General features: G+C 38.7%; 1 protein-coding gene across 1 annotated transcript in view; it reads left to right on the plus strand.

The window, feature by feature from the left end:
• SLC30A5 (solute carrier family 30 member 5) overlaps nt 1–18,166 on the plus strand; it is a 38,348-nt gene extending 20,182 nt beyond the window's left edge. Inside the window, exons 6-16 of the mRNA XM_038530771.1 lie at nt 1,211–1,298; nt 2,696–2,772; nt 3,074–3,244; nt 4,167–4,455; nt 4,627–4,835; nt 5,392–5,549; nt 6,159–6,288; nt 10,010–10,211; nt 10,845–11,071; nt 15,192–15,320; nt 15,942–18,166. Coding sequence (XP_038386699.1) covers nt 1,211–1,298; nt 2,696–2,772; nt 3,074–3,244; nt 4,167–4,455; nt 4,627–4,835; nt 5,392–5,549; nt 6,159–6,288; nt 10,010–10,211; nt 10,845–11,071; nt 15,192–15,320; nt 15,942–16,112 — 1,851 coding nt within the window. The 3' untranslated portion in view covers nt 16,113–18,166. The remainder of the gene's footprint in view (nt 1–1,210; nt 1,299–2,695; nt 2,773–3,073; nt 3,245–4,166; nt 4,456–4,626; nt 4,836–5,391; nt 5,550–6,158; nt 6,289–10,009; nt 10,212–10,844; nt 11,072–15,191; nt 15,321–15,941) is intronic.
• Nucleotides 18,167–23,646: the final 5,480 nt, after the last annotated feature.

The raw sequence follows: 23,646 nt of genomic DNA on the forward strand, positions 1-23,646 counted from the left end.
GTTGTAGAATAAAATAAGTTCCTACTAATTACTCTGTAGCTACTTGACTTTTCAACCAAAAGCACAGTAACATTGCGGAGGAGTAATTCTGCAAACATTATATATATAATGGAATATTCCTCAGCCATTAGAAACGACAAATACCCACCTCTGCTTCAACATGGATAGAACTGGAGGGTATTATGCTGAGTGAAGTAAGTCAATTGGAGAAGGACAAACATTATATGGTCTCATTCATTTGGGGAATATAAAAAATAGTGAAAGGGAATAAAGGGGAAAGGAGAGAAAATGAGTGGGAAAATATCAGTGTATCAGTGAGGGAGACAACATGAGAGACTCCTAACTCTGAGAAACAAGGGGTAGTGGAAGGAGAGGTGGGCGGGGGGTGGAGGTGACTGGGTGACGGGCACTGAGCGGAGCACTTGACGGGATGAGCGCTGGGTGTTACATGTTGACAAATCGAACTTCAATAAAAAATATATTTAAGGGGATCCCTGGGTGGCGCAGCGGTTTGGTGCCTGCCTTTGGCCCAGGGAGCGATCCTGGAAGACCCGGGATCGAATCCCACGTTGGGCTTCCGGTGCATGGAGCCTGCTTCTCCCTCTGCCTGTGTCTCTGTCTCTCTCTCTCTCTCTCTCTGTGGACTATCATAAAAAAAAAAAAAAAAAAAAGATATTTAAAAAATATATATATATATTTTAAAAAATCTGCAAACATTAAGAGTTTGTGCAAGGTAACATGCCTGGTCCTTTTATTTTTTTAAAGATTTTATTTATTCATTCATGAGAGACATAGAAAGAGGGGGGCAGAGACAGACAGAGGGAGAACCAGGCTCCATGCAGGGAGCCCAAAGTGGGACTCGGTCCTGGGTCTCCAGATCCCACCCTGGGCTGAAGGCGGTGCTAAACTGCTGAGCCACCGGGGCTGCCCTGCCTGGTCCTTTTAGCAAGGAGATAGTTCAGGTTGCTATTATTATGTGCCTTAAATGCCCTTAAAATATCCTCCAGAATCTGTTGGAGCTCTTTGCTTTTTTATCTTACTGTTAATACTGCAATTTTATATTGTGTAGTAGAAGGGCTTTAATGTTATATGTTATTTTTTCTTTATTTATTTGAAAAAGTTTTTTCTTTAGCATTTGTATAGTCATGGTCTTTAAAAAAAAATCAGCTCTTAAAATAGCCAGCTTTGGTAATATTTTCTTCCTTTTCAGACAAGAGGGGCTGCTTTTTTCATTATTGCTGTGATCTGCTTATTGCTTTTCGACAATGACGATCTCATGGCTAAAATGGCTGAACACCGTATCCTTTTACAGTAGATTGGAGTAATTCAGTCTTGCAGAAAAATAGAAGACTGGCAGAATGGGACAAGGAGGAGGATTGAATTAGACTGATCAGTCATGAGTGAAACTTCATGCATTAATGAAGGTATTCAAATAATGAATAAATTATTCTAAATTAAATATTTTATAGCATTTCCATCAGTATCTTCTACAGGGACAGTGAAAGAATGTTTTAGAATGGCCAGGGGCTTAAAAAAATATTTGATTTGCCAGTCAACAGAATCACTCTGTTTGATCCCTTGTGACAAATTTAACAATTTAAATACTCAAGTTAGATGTCAGTTGCAATTATTAAATATAAACTTTCTTAAGATTTAATTAAAAAAAAATCTTTGACATCTTCTTGCCTGAAAGAAAAAACTGAAATTCCTAACCTGGTAATCACTCTCTTGCGCTAAACTGTTATTTCCCCTCATGAATAAATAAATGAAAAATCTTTTTAAAAAATTAAAATGAAATAAATAAACTGTTATTTCCAGTTCAGCTTCCACTCTTCTATAACCCCAACTTTCCGGTTTTGTTTTGTTTTGTTTTAAGATTTTATTTATTCATGAGAGACACACAGAGAGAGACACAGACAAGGGAGAAGCAGGCTCCCTGCAGGGAGCCTGACGTGGGACTTGATCCCAGGTCTCCAGGATCACGCCTTGGGCTGAGGGCGGCGCTAAACCACTGAGCCACCCCGGCTGTCCCCCAACTTTCCTGTTAAATATATATACTTATTTTCCTCTACAGACATACATGCCTTGTGCTCGGTTCAGCAGCACATAGACAGACATGCCTGTTCTTTTCTGTCCACACACCTCTTCCCACTCCATTTAGCTGACCTTGGAACACCAGTTCTAATTCCTGCTGTTACACTATCTGAAAGCCCATCAGTTAACTAATAACAGTGGGACTGCATCTCTAAGCTGCCTTCTTTGCTGAGGCTTACGTGGGCAGGACTTAGATTCAGGACTGATTTGAGATGTTCTGAAAAAGCCTTAGTTCCATGACAGTAATGGTCCAAGAAGTTTCCTTCCTCTGGTCCCTTTGTCCTGCTTACAACTGTACGCATACACTTTTGTCGGTTAACTACTAAAATTTAACAACTGTATCTTAAAGCACTATTATAATTGTTTTGGAGACAACAAAAGAAATACAGGCCATTCTAATTTATAAATCATGTCCCAGAATTAAATTTTTAATTGTTTTGTTTTTAAGGACAATAAATAATAAATTTAAGGGCAACCTCAAGTAAACAGGTTTGGGACCCCCAAACTAGCCTATAATAATGTAGCTAAAATTTTAGGAGAACTTAAGGATTCAAAGAGTTAATATTTGGGATTTTTTTTTCCTTTATTGCAACTCACTTAGCTGAAGGACATCATGACAGTGCTCTAACTCACATGCTTTACACAGCCATTGCCTTCTTAGGTGTGGCGGATCACAAGGTATGTTCTTTTCTTTGTTCCTAGAATGATCAAGAGTAGCAAAAAAAAAAAAAAAAAAAGAGTAGCAACTATAACTTTAAAAGTTCTCTTAAGTTCGCAAATCGAACTCCAATAAAAAACTATATATTAAAAAAATAAAATAAGTTACCAGTAATTTACAGAACTGCGTGATACTTAAGTGGTTTAGTAATTTGGGATATGGAAGAAACATAATAGCTCCATTTTCTCCAAATATTATGTATTTAAGGATCGCATATTGGACTGTGTGTTTCTAATGAAACTTCTCTCATTTTACTCATAGGGTGGAGTGTTGTTGCTAGTACTGGCTTTGTGTTGTAAAGTTGGTTTTCATACAGCTTCCAGAAAACTCTCTATAGATGTTGGTGGAGCCAAACGTCTTCAAGCTTTATCCCATCTTATTTCTGTGCTTCTCTTGTGTCCATGGGTCATTGTTCTTTCTGTGACAACTGAGGTAAGAGGAATTTATCGGTAATAAGTAAAATGAATTGCTGTTACTTAAAAATTTTAGTTAACTACATTGTATTATACTTCACTTTAAGCTTGCAAGTATCTTAAATTATCTTGGCATTTTTTGTAATTGTTGAAAAATTTGGGAAGTAAATTTTATTGTTTAGAAAACAAATCAAGTACTATTACATTTATATTTCCATTCCTGTGGCCCAAAGAAATCTGTTCAAGAAACTCTTGATTTATGGGCAGCCCCGGTGGCCCAGTGGTTTAGCACCACCTTCGGCCTGGGGTGTGATCCTGGAGACCCGGGATCGAGTCCCACATTGGGCTTCCCTGCATGGAGCCTGCTTCTCCCTCTGCCTGCCTGTGTCTCTGCCTGTCTCTCTCTCTCTCAGGAATAAATAAATAAAATCTTAAAAAAAAAAAAAAGAAAGAAAGAAATTGATTTATTTAGTTTTTTTTTTTTTTTTTTTTACTTAGATTTTATTTATTTTAGAGAGAATGAGCAAGCAGGGTGAAGAGCAGAGGGAAAGGGACAAGCGTACTCCATGCTGAGCCTGATGCAAGGCTCCCATCTCACACCTTAAGGTCATGGCCTGAGCCAAAATTAAGAGTCAGACGGTAACCAAGTGAGCCTCCCAGGCGCCCCTAAGAAAACCATTTAATATATACCATGTGTTACAGACAAGGATTGTGGGTCATCTGGTATTTATATAATTATTAAATCATAGTACTTTTATTTTTTAATACTTTGGGGATAACCGGGAAATGCACTAATATCCTACAGCTCTTATGTTTTGGCATCTTATGAATCATTGAATTAGAACATTTGTTTATCTATAAAGGGATTAACTAAAATGTAAGATGTGAACTTTATTCCTGTGCACTACTAACTATTTTTTTTTCTTTTTTTTAATTTCTAGAGTAAAGTCGAGTCTTGGTTTTCTCTCATTATGCCTTTCACAACAGTTATCTTTTTTGTCATGATCCTGGATTTCTATGTTGATTCTATTTGTTCTGTCAAAATGGAAGTTTCCAAATGTGCCCGCTATGGATCTTTTCCCATTTTTATTAGTGCTCTACTTTTTGGAAATTTTTGGACACATCCAATAACAGACCAGCTTCGAGCTATGAACAAAGCAGCACACCAGGAAAGCACTGAACATGTCCTGTCTGGAGGAGTGGTAGTGAGCGCTATATTCTTCATTTTGTGTGAGCATTTTTCCTTAGGAAATTTAATCTCATGCATTTTGATGTTGAAATTATTTAATTTGGGAATTTCTTCAGTGCTTGTGTTTAGTGCTGACAGATACTGTGTTGGTTTTGGTAGGTTAAGCTTATAAAACTTTTGTAACTTTGTTGTTTTTTTCCCTTTTTTAAAAGCTGCCAACATCTTATCATCTCCTTCCAAGAGAGGACAGAAAGGTACCCTAATTGGATATTCTCCTGAAGGAACACCTCTTTATAACTTCATGGGTGATGCTTTCCAGCATAGTTCCCAATCGATCCCTAGGTTTATTAAGGAATCACTAAAACAAATTCTTGAGGAGAATGACTCTAGGCAGATCTTTTACTTCTTGTGTTTGAATCTGGTAAGATTTTTTATATATTAGTGACATCTTAACAGCTTAAACTTTTAATTTTGACAGTTCTGGTATAATTTTAGTGATTCCCAAATTTCTGATAGAGAGGGGCTAAAATTACATTTTCTCTCAGCGATGGGAAGATTTCAGGATTATATTCAACCTATTAAAAAAATGTTTACTTAGCAAACAATTTTTGAGGCATTTTAGATGCATTAGTTTAGTGTGCTATTTCAAATCAGTAAATATAGTAGCCTATAAAATCTTTATCTGCTTCTCATAGGATCTCACTATAGACTGGATGGATTGCTAACATTTTATATCCTAGTTTATTGAGTTCTACAGACATATAAATGAAACTATCTCCTTTTAAAGAATTTGTAAGATGAACATATTTGATTGAGCTTAATAGCTTGCAGTATATATGAAATGAAATTAAGTGTCACTTAATCTTCAAGTAAGGTTTGCATAATAGTTAAAATTCTCATGATTAAGTCCTGATAAATCTCTTGAAATGATATTTCCTAACACATTCCTCCCCTGTTTTTCTTTAAATTTATTTTAGCTTTTTACCTTTGTGGAATTATTCTATGGCGTGTTGACCAATAGTCTGGGTCTGATCTCAGATGGATTTCACATGCTCTTTGACTGCTCTGCTTTGGTCATGGGACTTTTTGCAGCCCTGATGAGTAGATGGAAAGCAACTCGGATTTTCTCCTATGGGTAGGGACACCGACCATCAAAGTGATATAACACAATGAAAAAATCCTAAGGACAGATTCCATCTTAGGGAATAAAATTTTATTACTTTTATTACAAATAATTTTTTAGAACTTTATTTTAAGGTGGCTATGCATGAAATATCCTTTCATTAACTGAATAATCAGTTTAACAGATATTAGAATCTTTGATTTGTACACAGAATTTTGATAAGACCTACCCTAAATAGATTTATAAACTTAGTTCTTTTCAACTGTTAATATTTTGAAAGACCAGTAAGCCAAAAATACAAATAATTTTGATGTAAAGCAGAATCTGTGGGCTGTGACAGAGATCAAAAGCTCATCAAGGGCTTAAAGAGAAGGAACTTCTTGTTAAGAAATTAGGAAAGGGTTTATGTAGGACTTTGATAAATATTTTAAATTGCAACAAATTTAAGTACAGAAAGACTCTTGCAGCATTAGTGTAGTGTTTAGGATCTTGGTTATCTTCTGATCGTATTTATGTACGTAGTTGAAAAATCTGAACTTAGTATACTCTTATGTAACATAATATTTATACTTTTAAAATATTTGTCATTTTTTTTTCTAAAAATATATTCTACATTTTTAGGTATGGCCGAATAGAAATTCTCTCTGGATTTATTAATGGACTTTTTCTAATGGTAATAGCTTTTTTCGTGTTTGTGGAGTCAGTGGCTAGATTAATTGATCCTCCGGAATTAGACACACACATGTTAACAGTAAGTCCTTATTTTCCTGTTTGAATTTCTCTTCATATCCCCTATCGCCTTTTCCATGCTAAAGTTTAACTCTCTATAGTTATTGATCTAGGAAGGTTTTATTTTATTTTTTAATGTAAATTAACATCTTATATTTACATTTATACTGCTCTTAGAAATTAATCCTTTTCTCTAATATTTTCGTAGTAAGACAGTTAGATGACGATCTAAACCATACGGATTTCTTTCTGACTTATCAGATGCTTTTGTTTTTTTTTTTTGTTTTTTTTTTTGTTTTTTTTTTTTTAAAGATTTTATTTATTTATTCATGATAGTCACAGAGAGAGAGAGAGGCAGAGACACAGGCAGAGGGAGAAGCAGGCTCCATGCACCGGGAGCCCGATGTGGGATTCGATCCCGGGTCTCCAGGATCGCGCCCTGGGCCAAAGGCAGGCGCCAAACCGCTGCGCCACCCAGGGATCCCTCAAATGCTTTTGTGTGGGACACCTGGGTGGCTCAGTCAGTTAAGCAGCATTCAGCTTAGGTCATGGTCTCAGGGTCCTGAGTTCCAGCCCCCATGTCAGAGCTCCCTGCTCAGCGGGGAGTCTCCTGCTCCCTCTCCCTCTTCTGCTCCCCTTGATTGTGCTCTCTTGCTTGTGCACACACACTCTCTCTCAAATAGATGAATAAAATCTTTTAAAAATAATAAATAAATGTTTTTGTGTGAAGATGTGCTTTTTAAATACCTGAGGAAATTTACAAAATGTTAAAGATAGAATCATAAAAATATTATCATTTTAATGATAATTACCCTGTAGATTGTATTTCTGCTATAGCAGTCTGTAATGTTTTCCCTGTATTTCCAAACCTTTGCATGTGCTATTTCTTGTAGTTGGCCTGCCTTTCCCTCACACCTGCCTTTCAGCCTTCATCAGGACTTTGCCGATATGTCTCTGCTAGTGAGATACTTTCCATTAATCCCTTTCTTCCCTCTCCAGAGTTTGGAAGATTTCCCTTTCATACTATTTCCCTTGTGTCTTGCTTTTTCTCTTTTTTTTTTTTTAAGTAACATTGAGGTATAACTCCTCTGTCATTCTTCTACAGTTAAAGATGTAAGTGATCTCTTCACGACCTAAATTGTCTATCATTAACTCAAATTCTAGCATCTGGCTTATAGTAGGAAATCAGCAATTAATTGTTGAATAATTACAAGTAATTAGGAATCTGGTTGGTGGAAGCATGTTATCAGTAAAATGCTTTAGATTATAGTTTAGAAATTTATTTTGAATTTTAAATGCTTACATCCTTGACCTTTAATATTTATTACAAAAATACTTGCCAAAAAATATATATTTGCACAGATGCATAAAGGTGCATGATTCATTGTGTCACTGTTCATTATGGTGAAAAAAATGTCCTAAAGAAAAGACTAGTTAAATCTGTCATTCATAGAATACCATGCAACCAATAAAAAGAATGGAGCTTATCTATATATACTGGCATAAAAAGTACTTAAGAACTGTAGTTTTTAAAAATTCCAAAGCAATACTATAATGTGATGTGTTTTAAAAGGTTTTTATATATGTAGTTTAGTATTTGCATAGAAAATACGCCATTGTTTAAGTGACTAATTCTTGGGGGTTGGATTACAGGGGACTTGGCACTATCTACATGAAGTATTTGTTTAGAGGAGAAATATTTGAGATGATGGGGCCTCTATGCAGTATTTGATTTAATTCAAAATTCATTAACCATCTTCAAGTTCATAAAGCTAACTAAAGGGATCCCTGGGTGGTTTAAGCGCCTGCCTTCAGCCCAGGTCGTGATCCTAGAGTCCCAGGATCAAGTCCCACATCCTGCTCCCTGTGTGCAGCCTGCTTCTCCCTCTGCCTGTGTCTCTGCCTCTCTCCCTCTGTGTCTCTCATGAATAAATAAATAAAATCTTTAAAAACATAAAAAACTAAAATTTTAAACTCTGACAGACAAATGTTCTGAACCTCAGTAAGAAGGGTAAATCTCTTGTTTTACATCTTTGGAAATTAATTAGAATTATCTGTCCCCATTATTTTTATATATTCTTTTTATAAATCAAATGGGTTTCTCTAAAGGAGAAATTGTAATGTTTGTAAATTAAGTAACACCCTGAACCAACTATCCAAAATCATTTTATAAGAGAGGATAATTAAGAGTAAGTAACTTTGTTTATCCTTCAAGATGTTATTGTGGCATTATTAAATCAAGATAATGCCGTTCACTAAAAAATAAAGGTGAGGGACCCCTGGGTGGCTTAGCAGTTGAGCGTCTGCCTTCAGCTCAGGGCGTGATCCCGGGGTCCTGGAATTGAGTCCCACATTGGGCTCCCCACAGGGAGCCTTCTTCTCCCTCTGCCTGTGTGTCTGCCTTTCTCTGTGTCTCTCATGAATAAATAAAATGTTTTAAAAAAAAAAAAAAGTGAGGGCAGCCCGGATGGCTCAGAGGTTTAGCGCTGCCTTCAGCCCAGGGACCTGGGATCGAGTCCCACGTCGGGCTCCCTGCATGGAGTCTGCTTCTCCCTCTACTCCCCACCCCCCATCTCTCTCACAAATAAGTAAAATCTTTTTTTAAAAATAAATAATTTTAAAAAGTGAAAGATTACTATTACATGTTTGTTTTTCCATTATACTTTCTTTTTCCTTTGGGAAATTTTACTATATTTAACAAACAATAAGGTAAGTATTTGGAATTGACTAGTTAGTAAATTATAGTCATTGTCTTACAAACAGAAATTTATCTGGTAATATAAATGAGATTTCAGTTACAGTGCATACTTGGTCTACTAAGCAATACTTAAAAATTCTATTTAAATAAACAAAAGAGGGACGCCTGGGTGAGCCTTTGCCTTTAGCTCATGGCGTGATCCTTGAGTCTCAGGATCGAGTTCCGCATTGGGCTCCCTGCGTGGAGCCTGCTTCTCCCTCTGCCTGGTCTCTGCGTCTCTGGTGAAATAAATAAAATAGGGGATCCCTGGGTGGTGCAGCGGTTTGGCACCTGCCTTTGGCCCAGGGCGCGATCCTGGAGACCCGGGATCGAATCCCACGTCAGGCTCCCGATGCATGGAGCCTGCTTCTCCCTCTGCCTATGTCTCTGCTTCTCTGTGTGTGTGTGTGTGTGTGACTATCATAAATAAATAAAAATTTAAAAAAATAATAACAAGCATTGTTTAAAAAAATAAATAAAATATTTGAAAAAATAAACAGAAGAAAAAAATAAACAGAAGAAAACTCTAGCATTAACTTACTTATTCACAAACTATGAACCAAGTGCATTTTTTTTTTTTTTTTAAAGATTTTATTTATTCATGAGAGGCAGAGAGAGAGAGAGAGAGAGAGGCAGAGACACAGGCAGGCTCCATGTACCGGGAGCCCGACGTGGGATTCGATCCCGGGTCTCCAGGATCGCGCCCTGGGCCAAAGGCAGACGCCAAACCGTTGCGCCACCCAGGGATCCCCCAAGTGCATATTTTTAATCACTTGATTAAAGAAGTCCAAATTCCTCTACTTGTCAAAACTTTGGCACTTAAAAGTTAAAATGTTTCTTCCAAAATCTGCTTTTTAAAAATTTTGGATTTCATTATTGAACATAGTGAGATTTTACCAAAGATACTTGGAAAATTGTAAATAGAAACATGTAGATATATAGTAATTTTTTAAAAATTTATTTTTTAAATTACAAATTTAAAGGTTTTCTTTTCTCCTTTTACTAGCCAGTCTCAGTTGGAGGGCTGATAGTAAACCTTATTGGTATCTGTGCCTTTAGCCATGCCCATAACCATAACCACGGAGCTTCTCAGGGAAGCTGTCATTCATCTGATCACAGCCATTCCCACCATATGCATGGACACAGTGACCATGGGCATGGTCACAGCCACGGATCTACAGGCAGAGGCATGAATGCTAACATGAGGGGTGAGTCTTTGCAAATATTATCCTACTTTTCAACTGTTCTGAGTTGACACTGTCTTATTTGTAGTAAATATTAGGCTTCTGGTACAGTCTTATTTTTGAGAAACAATCTGTGGCTAAAAAGTATCTGAAGTCATCTGCAGAAAATGTTGACATCTGTTCTTAAATGTCAATTTTTAAACAGGTTATTGTATTATGGAGCCCTTTTCATAGTAACATTTGCATAAATATTATTTGGAAGGGAAACATTGTGTCATTGTGAACTTTCACTTGAAAAGAACTAGGAAATTTTTATTATACTGTAAAATATATAGAGGAAGTATTTATCACTTATTGTGTTGAATTCTTTATCCTTGTTTAAGTAATTTGGGTAATGTCAAAATTTGACTCATGTGTGATTTCTAGGAAAACCACACCTAAAGTCACTTTTGTGTTAGAGTTGCCTATATCTTTCCTTTTTTACCACTATGCTGTGTATTCTTGAGAGCAGTGACCATGTTTTGTTTTGTTTTTGAAGTACCATCCCCTAGCAGAATCTCAGGTGTATAGTAGGTACCAGTAATATTTATAAAATGAATAAAAGGACTAAATTAGATGTGCTTTAATTTTTAATGTTTTCATATATTTTACTCGTAGGTGTATTTCTACATGTTTTGGCAGACACACTTGGCAGTATTGGTGTGATCGTATCCACAGTTCTTATAGAGCAGTTTGGATGGTTCATTGCGGATCCCCTCTGTTCTCTCTTTATTGCTGTATTAATATTTCTCAGTGTTTTTCCACTGATTAAAGATGCCTATCAGGTTCTACTTTTGAGACTGCCACCAGAATATGAAAAAGAACTACATGTCGCTTTAGAAAAGGTATTGTGTGTAATTTATTTGCTATATATTTTCCTTTTTTTTTTTTTTTTTTTAAGATTTTATTTATTTATTCATGATAGTCACAGAGAGAGAGAGAGAGGCAGAGACACAGGCAGAGGGAGAAGCAGGCTCCATGCACCGGGAGCCCGATGTGGGATTCGATCCTGGGTCTCCAGGATCGCGCCCTGGGCCAAACGCAGGTGCCAAACCGCTGCGCCACCCAGGGATCCCTATATTTTCCTTTTAAAATAGCATTTGAAATTAAGTTGACCCAACTGGAAATGTGCAAAATATGAATTAAGATACAGTTAACGCTTGAGAATAAACAACAACAACAAAATGCATAAATTATAGGATTAACTAATAGGATCCCATTTCGTGATTGGAAAGTTACAGAATTAACACAACTAATGGTTTCATTTTTGCACAACAGTAAACAAATCAATTTTTTAAAAATTGGTGTCCAAAAAAAAAAAAAAAAAATTGGTGTCCAGGTGCCTTAGACCCAGGGCGTGATCCTGGAGACCCAAGATTGAGTCCCACATTGGGCTCCCTACATGAAGCCTGCTTCTGCCTCTGCCCGTGTGTCTGCCTCTCTCTCTCTGTGTGTGTGTCTCTCATGAATAAATAAATAAAATACCTTAAAGACATTTTTTCTAAAAAATTGGTGTCCAGAAGCAGACCCAAGAATTTATGGAATTCAGTATGTAGCAAAGTTGGCATTTCATTTTTTTTATAATAAATTTTTTTTTATTGGAGTTCAATTTGCCAACATACAGAATAACACCCAGTGCTCATCCCGTCAAGTGCCCCCCTCAGTGCCCGTCACCCATTCACCCCCACCCCCCACCCTCCTCCCCTTCCACCACCCCTAGTTCGTTTCCCAGAGTTAGGAGTCTTTACGTTCTGTCTCCCTTTCTGATATTTCCCACACATTTCTTCTCCCTTCCCTTATATTCCCTTTCACTATTATTTATATTCCCCAAATGAATGAGAACATATACTGTTTGTCCTTCTCCGATTGACTTACTTCACTCAGCATAATACCCTCCAGTTCCATCCACGTTGAAGCAAATGGTGGGTATTTGTCGTTTCTAATGGCTGAGTAATATTCCATTGTATACATAAACCACATCTTCTTTATCCTTTCAAAAGATGGCATTTCAAATCAGTGGGGAGAAAGGGTAGACCTAATTAACATTTCCACTTGGTGGGAAAGAAAAGCTGTATCTCGTTACCATCCAATATCAAAACATATTTCCAATGGACTAAATATGTAAGTGATAAAAAAAAAAAACCACTAAAATAAAATAGAATATTTTTAGTGTCATAGAGGCAGAAAAAGCCTTTTTGATAAGCTTGAATTGAAACTGGAAGCCAAGGGATGCCTGGATGGCTCAGTCCGTTAAGTGTCTGCCTTCAGTTTGGGTGGTGATCTCAGGGTCCTGGGATCAAGCCCCTTGTCCCTCTCCCTCTCAAATAAGTAAAAATCCTTTTTAAAAAGAAGAAAAGCTGGAAGCCAAAAAGGAAGGAAGAAAATCTACAGATTGGACCAGTTGAAACCTGTCCATCGGCAGAAGACTCCATTAACAAATAAGAAATACAGATCTTTGAGCTCGCTGAGTAGACACCATGAGCAAAACTCACCCTCCCAAGTTGAAAGAATTTATGTACCAGAAATTATCATTGAGATTAAGTGGTGGCAGACATGTCCAAGGAATATTGTGGGAATTCGATCCATTTGCGAATCCTGTGGATAGATGAATATATGTGTACATGGTAACTAGTGGGCCACAAAACAATATTGGAATGGTGGTGATATGAAGAAATATGTCAAGTCCTGCATTTTCATATTGAACTTTTTTGTTAAGTAAACTGTTGTAATAGTCAAAATGCTTTCTCAGGCATTCTGAACATAGAAAATTGAGTATTAGTTTGTACTCTAATTTTTTCTAACATAAACTGTTCTGGTTGAGACCAATTTGTTCCAAAGCTTTTATGCATTAATATAGAAACATCTGATTAGATATGAGGCATGGAAAGGATGCCTTTTTTCCATCTTTTAACGGAAGGATGAAGAACCTGCAAACCCAAGCAAGTTATTCTGAAACATTAATTTTCAAAACTTATGTAGTAGCTTTTGAACATAAATGGAAAATTTTTGAATACAAGAACAGAGGGGGAAGAAAAGTAAAAAAGGCAGACAAGGGGAAAATATTTGCAGCATGTATAAACGGGCAGAGACTATCCATAATTTTTTATTTTTTTTTTTTTTTTTTTTTTTTTTTTTTTTTATTTTTTTTTTATCCATAATTTTTTAAATCAAGAAGATACTTGTAGGAAAATGGACTAAGACTATAAACCAGCAATTCATAGAAAAAACAAATACAAAATAAATGTTTTTAGTTAGAAGTGTGCTGCATCTTTTTTTTTTTTTTTAAGATTTTATTTTTACAGGCACCTGGGTAGCTCAGTTGGTTAAACCTCCAACTCTTGATTTTGGCTCGGGTCATGATCTCAGGGTCCAGGGATCGAGTCCCGCACTGGGCTCTGCACTCAGCAGGAAGGCTTCTTGAGATTCTGTCCCTCCCCTTCTGCCCCTCCCCCCACTAGCACACACATTCTTTCACATGCTCTTTTTCCCTCTCTCTCCCTAAAATAAGTAAATTTAAAATATATATATATATTTTTTAGGTAATCTCTTCACCCAGCATGGGGCTCAAACCTACAACCCCAAAAGATCAGTAGTCACAGGTTCGACTAACCGAGCCAGCCGGGAATCCCTGGGTAGCTTAGTGGTTTAGTGCTTGCCTTTGGCCCAGGGTGTGATCCTGGAGACCTGGGATCGAGTCCCACATCAGGCTTCCTGCAGGGAGCCTGCTTCTCCCTGTGCCTGTGTCTCTGACTCTCTCTCAATCTGTGTCTCTTATGAATAAATAAATAAAATCTTTAAAGAAAAAAAAAAAAAACGAGCCAGCCAGGCACCCCCATTTTTTTTTTTTTTAAAGTAAGATTCACATCCAACGTGGGCCTTGAACTCAAGACCCTGAGAAAGAGAATTTGATTCTGTTTTTTTTAAGTAATCTATATACACAGTGTGGGCCACAGACTCACAGCCCCAATATCAAGAAATACATGCCTACCAATTAAGCCAGCCAAGCCCCCTTGCGTATCATGTTTAATTAGAATCTCCTAATGAGGGACACCTGGGTGGCTCCGCAGTTAGCCTCTGCCTTCGATTCAGGGCATGATCCCAGGGTCCTGGGATCGAGTCCTGCATCAGGCTTCTTGCATGGAGCCTGCTTCTCCCTCTGCCTCTGTCTCAGCCTCTCTCTCTGTGTGTCTCTCATGAATAAATAAATAAAATATTTTTTAAAAAAGAAAAATGGCAAAAATTCTGTACTAAGTGAATTTTTCCCTATTATGTCATATTAATAATGCTCATACCTTTTTTTTTTTCGTATCTTTTTTTAATAGTGTGGTGTTACATTGTATGCCCTGCCTGTTACTTATTTATTTTAACATTTCTAGGATCCCTGGGTGGCTCAGCAGTTTGGCACCTGCCTTTGGCCCAGGGCGCGATCCTGGGGTCCTGGGATCGAGTCCCGCATCGGGCTCCCTGCACGGAGCCTGCTTCTCCCTCCTCCTGTGTCTCTGCCTCTCTCTCTGTGTGTCTATCATAAATAAATAAATAAATCTTTAAAAAAAAAAAAAAACATTTCTCCATTGTTAAACATGGAGGATATCTTTTGAACATGTTTACTCTGTATAGCCAACAATATATGAATGTGAGGAAACCAAGTAGTCCATTGAAAGTCTCCAATGTTTAGAAAAGGCAAAGTACCTCTTAAAGAGGTGAAAATGGGTATACAGGTATTGAGTGTGAAGACCTGTAACCCCTATTCATTTCTTATTCAGAGCTGTCTTCCCTGACCTCACCCCCAGTTCAAAATATACCTTTACTACAAACGATTTGTTGCTTTCATTTCTTTCTTCTTTGCTTCTTTGCTCTCCTTATTAACTTTTTAATCAGCTTAATATTGGTTCCTCGACCAAAAAGATTGCTTTGTGTTAATTAGCCTTTAAGTCCATTTACATTACCTCTACTTTTATTTGACAGATACAGAAAATTGAAGGATTAATATCATACCGAGACCCTCATTTTTGGCGTCATTCAGCCAGTGTTGTGGCAGGAACAATTCATATACAAGTGACATCCGATGTGCTGGAACAAAGAATAGTACAGCAGGTGATAATCTTTGTTTTTAAAGTAGTATCATTTGAGTTAATTCGCACATAAACTGGGACACATTATAAATTACACTGTTCAGTAATCATTTAACTGTTAAAAAAGGTCAATCTTTCAGCAGTGCAAGGATAATATAACATTTTTTATATATAGATTTGTTTTCTACCCAAAAATGGTTAAAATAAAATTAAGATATAGTATTTAGATGATAAGCTTAAGTGGATGTAAAAAAATTTTGGTTATTCACCTTGGCTCCCTATCAATTATCCAGAAAAAAATTATTATAAATACAGATCTAGATTAATAATAATCACTGTTCAAGTTGGCAACATATATGCTGTGATCGGAGGTAAGATCAAAACAGTTCCTGTATCCCTATTCTAAAACTACCAAATTGGAAATAAAGGCTATTTTCCTTTTCAACTTTGAATGTTCAGTCATTAATTTACTGGCCATCTGAAGGATTACATCTAACATTTGGCCAAGTAAATAATAAACTTATTTTGAGGATTATCTTTGACTATCTGTGGCTATAAAAAAAAATGTGAGATCAGTTATTTAAGACATAAGCACTAAATCTATTAATCTAAATGCTTTAAAATGTATGGGTTTTTGTAACAGGTTACAGGAATACTTAAAGATGCTGGAGTAAACAATTTAACAATTCAAGTGGAAAAAGAGGCATACTTTCAACATATGTCTGGCCTAAGTACTGGATTTCATGATGTTCTAGCGATGACAAAACAAATGGAGTCCATGAAGTACTACAAAGATGGTACTTACATCATGTGAGATAACTCGAGAATTACCTCTGGGGTATGAACAATGAAGATTACTCGGTATTTATAATTTTGCCAGAAGGAAGAAGATTGCACATAATTGTACAGAAATATTTTGCTGTATTTGAGAAATATTCTAAAGCTCCCTACTATTGGATCAAGGAATTTTTCTTAAAGGAAATTTAAATATAGAATGAAGCATTAATAGTACAAGTAAAATAATTACTTGAATTATGTGTATAAACGGAACCTTAAAATTTGAGGAATGTGATATATCACAGCATCTTCAAAATGAACCTACAATGATGGATTCTAGTGAAGACCAAAATTACTTCTGCGTGTTTACTTTCTGTCAGAAAGCATCTCCATTGTAAATAATGTATTTTCATGTTTACTACAAAGACCCAAATGAAAAATTTTTAGTCAAATTTTTGAATAGTCCTAGGATAAAATAGGAATAAAAGTTCTATATTTATGGATTTTCTGTATATAAAACTGGTTTCTAATTATAACTTAAATACATTAAGTAAAAGCTGTATTGCCACTTTAAATGTAAACTAAGTTATTTGGGAGAAACCAACCACTGAAATGAGATAAGCAGTGAGAATAGGGAAATATAACATTATTGATGTATTACAAAAACCAACCACTCTGTAAAATAAATTTTTTTACTTTTGGTAATATTTGCAAATGAATAATTACTTTATTAGGTAAAGAACTTATACTAAGTGGTGTGTATGTTATTCAATCACTTGTCTTCTTCCTCTGAAGTAGAATATTCCATTTCTTGTGCATCTGCCATTCCAAGTTGCTTGTCAAGCTGGTATCCAAGCAATGCTAGGGTTCTCTTTTCATTTAGCTCCATATTTTGTGGAACAGCCAGTTGAGAGAATCATAAATAATTGTCAACTCATATTTGAATTTTCTGCCTTTAGACCTAATTTTTTGAATTTCTGGAACATGTAGATCTATAAGAAGTATCAAAGAAAGGTAGTTATTTTTAAATTTAGTAAGTAAATCTTGTCCATTAGTAGTTGGGCACCATGAAATCAAGATATTTTACCCTATTTTTCATTTCCAATTTAAACTGAATGTATAGTCTGAAAAAACTGTATGATAAATAGATATAATATATGCAGCTTTATGAACACCAAAGAATGTTATTCAAAAGAAAGCTTTTGAATACCTATTTATAAGCATTTGAATATTTTCATTCTTATAATAGGAATTTTGATAAGTAGGATGAATTAATTTTAGTATGTGTACTATTTTTTTAACTATACCACATGGCAAACATGTATTGTAAATCATATTTTTATCTTAATAATTTTAATATGTGAGAGGTTTCAGAAATTTGTTATAAGTTATTTTGATATTCTTTGTCTTTACACATTTTCTGGTCCAGAATCTTCAATACATATTAAAATTTTTTGAGTGGTGGGAAACTAATTGCATATTGATGTTTTAATGCAACTTTGATATGTTAAAAAAAAATTTAAGTAGATAGATACAATAAATATTGTTCCATTATTAAAATTGTCATTTCCTAGGAGGCGTATAACAACAGAAAAATTACTCTGATGAGAGAGAAGGCGAGACATAGGGCAGGGGCTGAAGGGAATGGAAAATAGGGAAACCAGTATTAAGAGTACCAGGGTAAGGATCCCTGGGTGGCGCAGCGGTTTGGCGCCTGCCTTTGGCCCAGGGCACGATCCTGGAGACCCGGGATCGAATCCCACGTCGGGCTCCCGGTGCATGGAGCCTGCTTCTCTCTCTGCCTCTCTCTCTCTCTCCCCTCTGTGCATTCTCATGGATGAATAAATAAAATCTTTAAAAAAAAAAAAAAAAAAAGAGTACCAGGGTACAGGTTCTAGCCCATACAAACATGATGACTTTAGGCAATTCATCTTCTCTGGGTATCTTTTTTTTTTTTTTCCTTGTACATAAAATGAGAATAAAATCTGCTCCAGTTCATAGAGCTATGAGGAGCAGAAGGAATAATGTATGTGAAATGAATTGGAAGTTCTTGAAAAGGACTGAATAAAGTTGAGGAATTATTATTCTAAACCTGCCTTCAAAGGTAGCTTTCATTAATTTGCCTATGTTTTCCTATTAAAATCAGCATCCCAAAAGATAATACTGCATGTTAAATGTATAAATAAGTTCAAAATAATACCTAAAACAGCAGCCTGTTCAACAGTTTATTCACTCCAAGAAGGGTAGTAATGAAAAAAAAAAAAAAAAAAAAAAGAAGAAGGGTAGTAATGGTTGTTTACTATACCTATAAATTTTTCTCCTCTCCTTTTCTCTCCAGCCATTGTTTTCCCCATATTACCAATTTGGGAACTCCAGATTGGTAATTTCTGCTTAGAATTGATTTTATATATGTTATAATATACACTCATTGTTACTTGTGCTTAATAATCAAACTTTAAACTTTCCTAATTTCAATGGAATAATGAAGCTATATATAATTAGATCTCTCTAAGGATTCTGGTTTTACTTTAAATTTAGATTATGTGGGACGCCTGGGTGGCTCAGTGGTTGAGTGCCTCCCTTAGGCTTAGGGAGTGATCCTGGGGACCTGGGATCAAGTCCCACGTCGGGCTCCCTGCATGGAGCCTGCTTCTCCCTCTGTCTGTGTCTCTGCCTCTCTCTCTCTCCCTGTAATGAATAAATAAATAAAATCTTTAAAAAAACATTTATAAATGCCTTAAACCCTTTGATTCTGAAATCCTGCATGCTACAATATATTCTTCATATTTATTTGCACATATGCAAAATAGCATTTGTGCAAAACTATTCATATCAGCAGTCTCTAAAAGCAAAACATTGGAACCAACCTAAAAATGACAGAGGCAGAGACACAGGCAGAGGGAAAAGCAGTCTCCATGCAGGGAGTCTGATGTGAAACTCGAACCCAGGACCCCGGGATCATGCCTCCAAGCCAAACACTCAACCACTGAGCTGCCCAGGTGCCCCGAAATTGGATTTTTTAATCAAAAATTTTTCTTTACTTGTTCCTTGTATCCACAGTACAGTTTCTGAGGGAGATGACTGATATTACATTTTCTGCATATACAAATTCAGTATTCTGTTATGTTTTTTTTCTTCTCTATGTTGCGGTACACTTAGGCACACGATGAAATACATTTAAGCGCTTAGTTCAGTGAAGTGAGGATATAAAACAGCCGGAACTCCGTGCAGGTGGGAGTATGAAATGAGGCAACCACTCTGGAGAACTCTTAAAACATGTGTACCCTGTGACCCCACAGTTCTGCTCCTAGGTATTTAGTCATGTTTACCCAAGACATGGAAAGGTGTGTCCACAAAAAGACTTGTACAAGGATGTACATAGTCGTGATAGCCAAAAACCAGAAGCAACCCATGTATCCATCAATAAAAAGTAAGTTGCAGTGTATTCATAATCGAACACTACTCAGATTTTTTAAAAATTACTGTTTCAAAAGTACAGGTAAATCTCAAAAAACATAAGTGAAAAAAGCCAGACTCCTGAAATCCAAGAACATAGACTAATATGTAGCGCTAGAGCACAGAATGCTGACGGTTTAAGTCGGCAGTCTCTAGGGTGGGTCTTTCTAGGCTAAAGTCAAGGTGCTGCGGGACTGTGTTTCCTTCTGGAAGTTCTAGAGGACAGTCTACGTCCTGGCTCATTCAGAGTGTTGGCCAAACCCAGTGCTTGTGCTTGTAGGACTGAGGTCCCCTTTTGTTCGTGTTCCCAGGGTCTAGAGGCCGCCTGCATTCCTTGGCATCCTCCGTCTTCAAAGCCGGCAGCTGTGGGTCCCGTGCTCCTCCTACCTCAAGCCCTGTTTCCTTGCCCACGGTTCCATCTTCCTCTGATGCACCTTTCTGGCCCCTCTTCCACTTCTAAGGACTCGTGGTTCTATGAGGCCCATCCAAGTAATCCAAGATAATGTCCCTATCTCAAGGCCACCAAAGCCCTTTTGCCATGTAACCTATCCAAAGGTGTGTTCGTATCCGCAGGTTGTAGGCATGGCAAAGACATCTTGAGGGCCAGTGGCTCGTTAATCTGCCTACTACGTGGCTGCCTTGGGGAGACCGAATTTATTGCAAAGGGGCTCTTTTTGAAATGATGGGAATGTTCTATGTCTACATCTAACATAGGTATATAATTGTCAAAATTTTTTAAATTATAATTTAACTTACTGCATTTTCTTTAAATGTTCTTTTTTTTTATTTTTTTATTTTTTTAATTTTTATTTATTGTGATAGTCACAGAGAGAGAGAGAGAATGAGGCAGAGACACAGGCAGAGGGAGAAGCAGGCTCCATGCACCGGGAGCCCGACGTGGGACTCGATCCGGGGTCTCCAGGATCGCGCCCTGGGCCAAAGGCAGGCGCCAAACCGCTGCGCCACCCAGGGATCCCCTTTAAATGTTCTTATAACTTGCTAGTGATAATTATTTTTTTAAGAGGAAATTTTTTTTTAAGATTTTTTTTTTTAATTTATTCATAGAGACACAGAGAGAGAGAGAGAGGCAGAGACACAGGCAGAGGGAGAAGCAGGCTGCATGCAGGGAGCCCGACATGGGACTCAATCCTGGCTCTCCAGGATCACGCCCTGGGCTGCAGGCCGCACTAAACCACTGTGCCACCCGGGCTGCCCGTGATTGTTAATTTAGAAGCTACTATATACTAGGCACTGAAGAAGCAGTTTACATAACCATTTCCCAGCACTCTGGTGTTATCACAGCCTGGGTGTGTATCATCACATAACTGCACAGCCCCGGTGGCTCAGCAGTTTAGCGCCGCCTTCCACCCTGGGTGTGACCCCGGAGTCCCGGGATGGAGTCCCACGTCGGGCTCCCTACATGGAACCTGCTTCTCCCTCTGCCTGTGTCTCTGGCTCTCTCTCTCTCTCTCTCTCTCTCTCTCTCTCTCTCGTGTGTCTCTCATGAATAAATAAATAAAATCTTAAAAAATAAAATAGGGTAGATGACAGCTCCTTCCGGCCTCTGTCCCAACGGGAAAGCAGTAGTTACCGGGCATCGGTAACAGGGAAAAGCCAATGAAGAGATGCATGTCAGGAGAAAGATGAATGAACTAATGCTCTGGGCTCAGAAGAGGAAGAAGAGTCTCCCGAGAAGATTAGAAAAGCTGGGGACGCCTGGGTGGCTCAGCGGTTAAGCGCCTGCCTGTGGCCCAGGGCGTGACCTGGGCTCCCCGGATCAAGTCTTACGTCGGGCTCCCTGCATGGAGCCTGCTTCTCCCTCTGCCTGTGTCTCTGCCTCTCCCTCTCTGTCTCTCATGAATAAATATATCAAATCTTTTTTAAAAAGAAAGAAAAGCCTTTATGGAGGAGGGGGCATAGGCTGTTAACAACCAGGGGGAAAAGCCCGCGGGTCAGGTGAGGTTGAGCTCCACTGGTCCCCGCGCCTCGCGGCCTACGCCAGGACAGCTCACGCTGGCTTCGCTCCCTCGGAGCCCCCCAGGGCGGCGGGGGCACCTCCCGGCTGCTCCCACCTCCGACTCCAGCAAAGAGCCGCTGTGGAGGTCGCTGGGCGCCTGGAGGCCCCAGGTGGTGCACGAGCCCTCGGCCACCAGCGTGCAGAGCCCGGCTCCGCTGTCCACACCACACGGGAGTGCTGCGCCTCGACACCCCTCCCTTCCTTCTTGCCCTTTGACCCGTCTGATCCGTTTCTGTTCTCTTGCCCTCGCTCAGCACCCTGCGCCCACCAGGAGCAGGGGAGCCAGGCCTTGGGGGTGTCCGGCCGGCTCAGTCCCCGAGCGGGCGGCTCTCGATCTCAGGGTCACAAGTTCGAGCCCCAATCTGGGTACAGAGATCACTAAAAAAAATAACAATAACAACGTTAAAAATGAAAATTAATTAAAAAATAAATAGGGTTGGGATCCCTGGGTGGCGCAGCGGTTTGGCGCCTGCCTTTGGCCCAGGGCGCGATCCTGGAGACCTGGGATCAAATCCCACGTCGGGCTCCCGGTGCTTGGAGCCTGCTTCTCCCTCTGCCTATGTCTCTGCCTCTCTCTCTCTCTCTCTCTCTGTGACTATCATAAATAATAAATAAAAGAAAAAAAATAAAATAAATAAATAGGGTTTGTAACAAGGTTTCTCAATGCAGGATGGTTAGCCACAAGCTACTTCACCTCGGGACGGCTGGGGTGCAGCTGACTCCCAGTGGGTGCGAACAACCACCACAAGGCCGAGGACCCAGTTCCCCTTGTAGCAGCGGGGATCAGTCACTGCAAACAGCCTCCTGCTGAGAAGCCTCTTGCAGGACAGCCAGCCCAAGAAAAGTTGAAATACATATCGACCACACTCTAAATAGAACAAAAACTGTTTTTCACTGCTTTCTCAAGTACCAGTTGTGTCACCCTCTTCCTCTGTAAACATATCGGGGTGCTCCCCAGGCCCCCAGGCCCACACTCCCACGCACAGCAGGGCGGGAGTAGAAGCAGAGGGGTCTCCAAGCTTCTTGCTCTCTCAACACAGCAACCTGTTACCTTTTTTCTGTAAAGATTTCTGTAAAGTCCCAGAGCCTGAGCGCCCCAACTGGTGAAGGGCATTGGGGATCCCTGGGTAGCTCAGTGGTTTAGCGTCTGCCTTTGGCCCAGGGCGTGATCCTGGAGACCGGGATCAAATCCCACATCAGGCTCCCTACATGGAGCCTGCTTCTCCCTCTGCCTGGGTCTCTGCCTCTCTCTCTCTCTCTCTGTGTGTCTCTGTCTCTCATGAATAAATAAATAAAATCTTAAAAAAAAAAAAAAGATTTAAAAATTCTTAAAGTTCCAAGAGGGGAAAGCACAGCAAGATCCAGAGACGCATCCTCCTGGGCTTGCCCCCTGAAACCGGCCTGCCCTGAAGCTAGGGGCTCCCAGGACTTGCCACTTTAGGGAGCCAAGAATTTTCCTTTGTCATTTAAGCCAGTTGCCCTGGGGCCCTTATCACAGGGGAGCTCCGGTGCAAATGCGCTCTTGGTTTTTTAAACCCACGTCCCCCTCCTCCCCCGACCCCGCCTGTGACAAAGGAGAGAGGGAAGAAGAGAGGCTGCTGAGAGACAGAAATCTTATCTAATCCAATCATGTATTGTAAGACTTTATCTTCACATCTGCAAGAATGTGCACCTTGACAGCGGTTATCCCACGACATAAAACATAGTGACAACTAAAAAAAAAAAAAAAGTATTGGTTGTACAAACTTGACTTATTCATAGTTTGAAATAAAAAAAGATTTAAAGATTCTTTTAAAATGTCTGTACTTCTGGAGGTGCCCAAAGTGGCTCAATTAGGCGGTTAAGCAGCTGACTCTTGGTGAGAGCTCAGGTCATGCTCAGTGGGGAGTCGGCCTCCCCTCCTTCTCCCCCTGCTACTCTCTTCTCTCTCTCTCTCTCTCTCTGCCTCTCTCTGAAATTAAATAGATAATTTTCTTTAATGTTTTTAAATAATACAACTGGGCGCCTGGATGGCTCAGTCAGGGAAGAAGCGTCTGCCTTGGGCTCAGGCCATGACCCCAGAGCCTTGTGATCGAGGCCCGGCCCACATCCAAGGCCC

Source organism: Canis lupus, chromosome 2 (genome assembly GCF_011100685.1).
Source record: "Canis lupus familiaris isolate Mischka breed German Shepherd chromosome 2, alternate assembly UU_Cfam_GSD_1.0, whole genome shotgun sequence".
Taxonomy (NCBI): Eukaryota; Metazoa; Chordata; class Mammalia; order Carnivora; family Canidae; genus Canis; species Canis lupus.